This window comes from Lepisma saccharinum, chromosome 18 (assembly GCF_977018435.1).
Source record: "Lepisma saccharinum chromosome 18, izLepSacc3.1, whole genome shotgun sequence".
Classification (NCBI taxonomy): domain Eukaryota; kingdom Metazoa; phylum Arthropoda; class Insecta; order Zygentoma; family Lepismatidae; genus Lepisma; species Lepisma saccharinum.
In genome coordinates this window covers 40,478,282-40,485,955 of record NC_139246.1, presented here as the reverse complement: position 1 = coordinate 40,485,955, position 7,674 = coordinate 40,478,282, and the positions used below count along the sequence as shown (strand labels likewise).

The window sequence follows — 7,674 nt, the reverse complement described above, 5'->3', positions numbered from 1 at the left end:
GATGAACTCACTGGGTACTTGGGAAACAAGGTAATACTGAGGGATTTTATTTCACTAATACATGCCTTTCATATTGCATTTTATACTTTCGTAGCTTTGTGATACTTTCTCGTTTTATTATTTGAAACTATACACATATATTAACTCCGATCAGAAGAGTTAATTGATAGTGGTCGCCAAAATAAGATAAATATTCCACACAATATTCATAAATCCGGTAGAGATGGTGAGGTAAATTTGCAGGGAAACTTCAGGAGCATGTGTGGATGAATCGGATCGAAGATTACCCACTCGTTAAAACCAGCATACGCCATTGCCCGGGCTATAGTTCTTAGGTTGTGGCTACACACGAAATTTGTTCTATAATGTATAACAACATATTTCTATGTAAGAAAACCATTAATTTAATACAGAGAAAAAAAGGTCATAATAACAAATTCTGGTCAAAATATGTTTATTTATCTTCACAAGAGAAAACAACTATATTTTCTAGTATACACCTCTTGCCTAAGATAAAGTTAAACTCCTTCTTCATCTTCCCTTATCATTATCTTGATTTGTTCTTCGGGGATAGCAACAGCTGAACGTCGGCCAAAAAATAAAGTCAATTCACTGAAGGATCACGAGTGGGCCGTATTATAATGTCATGAACCTGAAAATAAAATACAATGTCAATTAGTTTGTCTTAATCCTTTCACCGCTGAATATGTATTCCTGTGACAAGACGCTCTGTGCTGGACTAAAATATTAAGTTGAGTTTAATTTAAAATAATTCTTCCCTGCAGGAAATGTCTACTGTTTACAGTAGACAAATTCTACTTTCTCTAATGCCTTCTACTGTGTACTATGAAATGTACTGAAAACAAATTGTAGTTCTACTGTACAGCTACTGTACGTCAACAGTAAGGCTACTCTACTGAAAAACAATGTGAATAATAATGCATAATACTTGCTACAATATGTTATAAGATCATATATTAACTCCAGAAATAGATAGTTTTTCATTATTGATGTGTACTGTTTTCACTACTTATAATAGTAATGTTTTCACATAGCAATATATTGAACACAATAAGAGATGTTAGTTGTACAATTATATTACTGAAAACATCAAGAGTGCAGCTCAGATACTTAAGACAGGAGACACAGTTGAACTACTAAAAACAGTAGAAAACATTAGCAGTACATTTCATCAACTGAAAACAGTAGGCTTTTCTGTGTGAATATGAAACATATTCTTGGAAATCATTATTTCTGATGACACGCAATTAAATTTAGACGGACATTAAATGAGTTTATACTTCCAAGTCGTGTCCACTAAGATGCTACAATTTTACACCTCTTCAAAAGTTATCTGACAGTCCTGAAATTGTACTAAGTCCACAAAGCGTTACTTTGAGTCAGCTGATAGTAGCTAACTTTATGATAGTCCCTATACAGTATATGACAATAATGACACAATATGTGCCATTGATTGGAATTATACACATGTGTTGATTAGGACAGATCTCAAGGACTTCCATTCCACGTTGATTCTGTTGACATTTTAGAAACGATTCTAAAATTTGATGTAGTGGTTTTTCATCTTCAGTAATTAAGCATTCAAGAGGCTAAAAGATTTTTTCAATGAGTCATTTTCTACATAAGTTAATAATGCTCAAGTTACAATTTGTTTAATAAGCTTCGTTATTAAAGCTGAAACATTATGTTCATAACTACAATTTGTGATTTCTTTTTTCTTTTTGTTATCGCACTTTTCAGGGGTAAGTAGCAACTTCTCAGTTCAATTAGAAATAAGACACCTTCTCCTCATTTTTTCTAACATAATAGTAAATATGTGTATTGATAAAGAATCACAGTTGTGAGAATATTTCTTGTGCATTTGCTTCCTGTTATTGCTGAATATTCAAATATTACCATTGGAGGACTTATTCTACTTTCTCTGGCTTCCACTACGTTAGTCATGTTATGTTGGCAAGTCGCATTTATTTACAGTGTATTACTATTGATTCATTAGTATAAAATGAAAGCGTATTGTACAATAATGAAAACACTGTCTTGAATTTACAAAAATGTCAGTTTTGTGTTCAGTAAAAAGTTGTACCATGACTATCTATGGGGTTGTCAGATGCCAGATAATACTTTCTATTTTTTTTTTTAAAAAAATCTCAATTTCACTTTTAAAATAATATGTAGTAATCAAATTGGTCAGCAATTAGTATTCATTTGTCTTGTATGCAACCATTGCTTGAATTGTAGAATTATTTCTCTTGCAGTCTACACACATAAAAACACAGTTTCTTGTTGTGATTTTTCAGGAGAACGCAAGTGGGTTAGGGCACCATTTATAAAATTTAAGGGAAAGCATCAAGAATCTCTGTAATCATGATTTTGAATTGCCTGCAATATTTGGGATTTATAATTTTAAAACGTGATAAAAATTTTCGTGTAAAATAATAATAAAACAGACTGCTTGTTTCACAGTTAAGTTGCTACGTTACAACAATGTCACATTGACAAGATCCATTGTTAAACTGGTTCTTCTTTGTTAAAAATTCTTAACCATTGTCATAACTGTATCCTTAATCACACTAAAATTAAATGTCTGATGAAGGGAGCGTGTGTTCTCCTGAAACGTCACAACAAAGCTGTGTTTTTGTGCATGTTACAACCATAAAAAATAATTAGTATTCAGTCAGTTATGTCAGTAATTTTGACTCTTTGACTATCCTTTCACCTCTATGAAAGTCGTACCTGAACAGTTGGAGGTGTAGACAGCACGTAGACGACTGCATCAGCAATGTCTTTGGACTCCATGATAGTTTTAGCTTTGCTGAATTCCACGTCTCCCATCTTTATTCCAGCCTCCTGGAGCTGGTCAAGTAATCCTGTCCTCGTCATTCCAGGGCTTATAGCCTGTGCAAAGAAAAGTACGACATCATATAAACTGAGGAAAACTTACACGAAAGTATACAATATCATTTACAATTTAGAATTTACCACAACTCATGGTCCACCATTTATTACTCGTAGGTAGTACAGTGATACCCAATGACTACACTGGACAGAGAGGTGTAATCTGTGTACGTATAACACAACACTGTCAGAGCTGCTGTGGTCTAATCGGTAGGACTGACTGCCACAAGGGAGACCCAGGTTCAATTCGCCGGGTGGGTGAACTAAGATTTGAACTAATTGTACAAAACCTGTAGTCCTTGGATGCAGGTGTGCCAATCCCCTCTCTCCCCCAAGATCTATGACGCACTCCCTCCAAAAAGGTAGAATATTCCTCCCGCTCCCCCTTCATGCCAAATTATTTAGTAAAATTATTTTGGTTAGACAAAATTTGCAGAACAATAGAATACTGACATAAAATTTAAGCAATATATGTTTACTTTAGGTAATTTAGGCTCACTTTTATTTTTGCAAACCCCTCCCCCTCATTCCAAACCGATTGTAAGGAGGTGGCGTTTCATTTCAATCACATCACCACGATCACCCACAGATAGGTAGAGTAGAAAAAACTGTACATAATAACCATAATTAAAAATCAATAACAATTCAATCAAACAAAATGATCCCCCCAAAAAATCCCATGTCACAGGCGCGTCATGAATCCCTCCCGGTGGGCACCCCTGCTTGGACGCAAATAAATTAAATCAAATCAGAAAGGTCGGAATTTTTCTGGCCATCTTCTCGCATAAAGCGGCTCTGGGGCTCATGCAGCCTCAAATCAATTTGTACCTGGGGGCAACCCTGTGGGGAGGGGAGGTAAAGGTGACCAGAGTGTGGTGCTGATCACATCACCTCCTAACTGGCAAGATAGCACGAAAGTTTGTTGTCAAGCTTAAGATAGCAAGCTTGAAGCTCATTAAATCTAGTTGATTACGGCAAGTTTGATGCAAGCTTGTTTCAAACATGCAGCTTTCTGTGACGAGAAATGCGATAATTAAGCACACGATAGAAACAAGACATTACTTAGAGTGGGATGAGGCTAAGCAGATAGGAAGGGAGAAGACAGCACTAGTGAGAAAATGGAAGGAGGCCAAGGAAATAGAAAAGAAAGGGGAATAAGACACAATGGACTGGAATGGGGGACTGACGATAAACAGGGAATGGAAGAAGGTGTTAGATAGAGTGGAAAGGACAGGAGCGAAGGAGGAGAAAAGAAGGATGAAGAATGAAGATAGAAAGGATAAGGAAAAAGAGCACGAGTTAAGAAGTCCAACCACGTTCCAGATGAAAGGAAAAGTTTATCTAAATCGCCTGTCAGGTGAAACAACAGTTGACAGGAGAAGGCCACCTGCTGGAACACCTGGAAAAAAATCTTCCAGATAAACAACTTTCTAATAACCTTGTCTCTGGAGGGAGTGATTTTTGTGTGTATATATATATATATCTTCCTGTTTTATACCTTATTTAATTTGTATTTGGTACAAAGTCTGAAGAAGAAATGTAACGTTTAGTTCTATGTTTTAAAATAAAATAAATTCTGCCCTGGTAAGCACATTGCGTTTTTTTGTTTTCCCACCTTCCTGTACCTACCAGGTGTCATAACTGGCTGTTTCTTCCCCTCCCCTCCATCCTGTGACTACTCTTCTTGTCTTCCCTCCTCTTCTCCAATTTACTTTCCACATGCTTTTTTATTAGCTCCACTCATTTTGTTTCAATTTCCCCTTCATTCTTGTTCATTTTCTCTCCCCTGTTTATGCAGATATGCTTTGTCTCTGCCACTTTTCTCTCTATTCCATTTTCCCACTTCTCTTTCATTTATACTTTCTTAATCCTGTGCCCATATGTCAACATATGCTCACTCAATGTTGTTCTTCGATCTTACTCTTTAATGGCTCTCCTATGTTGATGCTTCTCCCTGTCTATCTTATGTATTTACTTCGCAAATATGAAATTGAACAGAAACCAAGGAGAATTTGGAACAAGATGGGTGTAACTAAGAAAAAAGCACGTGGAAAGTTTATTGGTTAAGTTTCCAGAGCCACCTTCAATTTTCAACTCAAAGGTTGAAGATTTTAACTTGCTAGACCAGTTGACGGAGAAAGGAAAGGTCAAAATAACTTATTATGTAATGGAAGTGTTGACATGTTTGGTTGCAATGAACATTTTATGAATGTCTTCAGTAGATTGAATATCATTTGTCTAACCGTGAGGGGTGTAAGGGGTACTCCTTCCACGTAGTGCACCCAATAGTCAACCTCACATCCACGTAGTACACCCTAGACTGCAGACTAACGAGTCTCCGACGACTGGCCCCATGGCCAGTATAATTTTGTTTGTGTTGTCCTGTGTTTTGTCCTTATTTGTGCTGAGTGCTTCTTTACAGCCTCAGCTTTTAACAAAAGTCAGAAGATTTTAATATTTTGTGATTTTAGTTCTGCAACGTTAGAGTTGTTATGTGTAACGATAAGGGGCTGGACCCCGTATAATGTGACGGGTGCAAAATAGCCTTAGTGCTGACGCACCCAAAATTTTAAATTCAAATTCAAATTCAAAATTAACTAACCGTGATTCGATTATTGCTTCCAGCAGCAGCCAGCTCCTGCCTCAGTCCCTCTGTGAAGGCTCTCACTGCATGCTTTGTTCCGATGTAGAAGTGGGCTGTTATCAAAGGTTGGACATAATGTCCTCCAACACTGGATGAAACCAAATTTCACAGGCATATTTAGAGGTTGCAACAAAAGTGAATTAACCAGAAAATCATGATCTATTCATAAAGATTTTTGTGAATAACGTACATATATACATAAGAGAAGTTTTTAATTGCTCTAAACCTCTTCCACTGTCAAAGTTTTGCATTAAATTTGTAGTACAAAAATGAAAAGTTCAAAAACTGGACAAATATTCTGGGATGTTCAAAACTAAACTGAAATGTTATATTTATGGGTAAAAAGATGACCTATAGATGTAACTGGTGGGAAATGGGGGAATAAAACTTTTATGTAATAGTTTCAATGAAAGTTCTTTTTCTTTTCATTTGCACTCCTGAAATTCAAAAAAAATATTTACTTTAGTTTAATTTTGGTAATATAATTTTGTTCACAGTCTCACATAATATAATATTCAATAATCAATTTGAAGAACAGTCAAGTAAAGAATTATACGTGTATATAATCTGTATATGTTTAAAATGAAAATTGAATGTATAAATATTTTAATAATCACATATATTAATAAATGTGAAAAGAATATTCTCATGGATATTAAAATTATATATTAATCTAACATTTATCAGGAAGAGTCAAATGAAAACCTTGAAAGCCTCATAACAATTACAGGGAAATCTACATACAGCTCAAATTTGCATGAAGTATTAATTTTTGTTTACCACATCAAGGCCTAAAACTGATAAACTCAAAGACACTCTCCAGCAAACGAACAATCACTATCTCTTTGCACACTAGAAAGTCTACAAATTGAGAAGGAAGTGTGATAAGCGCATCAGTTCGCAGACAGATTGAGTAGAAAGACCTTGGCAGTAGCTCATAGGTGCCTGCACATGAATCCAAGAGGTTATTCTTGAGGTATACAGGCACTAACGTATACTTGAAAAAACATTCAGATGGGTCTGTGCTAAAATGCAGTAAACCTGGTCCAGTCCACATTGGAGAATTTAGGAGAGAGGAAAAGGGATGGAAGCCTGTGCACCAGAAAAGTGATGGCTAACTGTCACGAAAAGAAAGGATATTGTTATATCCCATTAAACATCTAAAACAAAATGAGCGACATAAAACAGAACCTTTCAATGTAATTTTCCAAATTGTCAAAGTACAAAGAAAAAAATTAACAAGTTTTCTAATCAGTTCCGGATCTGCTTGGCATTTAAATATTCTGCCACTGAAAATCGAATTTGAGACATCTTGATTAAATTCGATAATGTTAATACACTCTAGCAGAAGCACTGGTGGAGATACCAGTCTTGAATACGTTGAATAGCCTGAAACTTTCGTGCCAGTAGCTAAAGTCCTTCTGGGTCGGGCCGAAAACTTATCAGCCCCCTCGTAACGTGAACCTTGCGGCTGGCATTCCAATCCTCTCACTAACACAACACACATACACACTGCAATAACACAAACAAGTAACGGCAAGTAACCAATAATAACACTCTTGCGCACAGTACGAAATTAACACGCTCTTGGTTTACATCTACTCGCCACTATTATCACAGCTCTGTCGCGAAGGAACAAAAAACTCGAGCACGGATTGCAAGGAAGCTCACGAACACCATTGACTTTTAACGGTTTCGTCTACAGCGTAATCTTGATACAGTGTTGCACATTCGAAACCTCCAAACGATCCCCATCGGCAACAAACTCTTTCAAGGATATGAACTTAAGCAGGACGTTACTGGTCAAAACTATGATTAAAATGTTTTATTATCTGTGGCTCTTAACATCGTTTCTAAAGCGTATTTTTTTGTGTAAATAAGGGCAGAACTTGGATGATTTACAGATGATAAATTATAACACAGGTTAGTGCTCGTTTTGCAATACTTATATAAATGTCTGCATATGTCCATAAACATAAGCGAGCATTACAGGCCGCAAATGGCGGCATCTCCGCCAGCGCCGCCCGCCACACTTCTCCCGATCTCTCGGCTGAAGATCGAAATGGACGCACGATAAAAGTTATAAGGTGGAAATTCTTTGAACTTCCATAAAG

The 7,674-nt window shown here is 36.3% G+C and overlaps 1 protein-coding gene across 1 annotated transcript in view; it reads right to left on the bottom strand.

The window, feature by feature from the left end:
* Positions 1 to 443: 443 nt before the first annotated feature.
* Positions 444 to 7,674, bottom strand: part of LOC146002018 (dehydrogenase/reductase SDR family member 11-like) — a 37,425-nt gene continuing 30,194 nt past the window's right edge. Inside the window, exons 4-6 of the mRNA XM_083139726.1 lie at positions 5,519 to 5,648; positions 2,755 to 2,916; positions 444 to 652 (exon numbers count right to left, since the gene is read on the bottom strand). Of these exons, the coding sequence (XP_082995852.1) occupies positions 605 to 652; positions 2,755 to 2,916; positions 5,519 to 5,648 (340 nt within the window). The 3' untranslated portion in view covers positions 444 to 604. The remainder of the gene's footprint in view (positions 653 to 2,754; positions 2,917 to 5,518; positions 5,649 to 7,674) is intronic.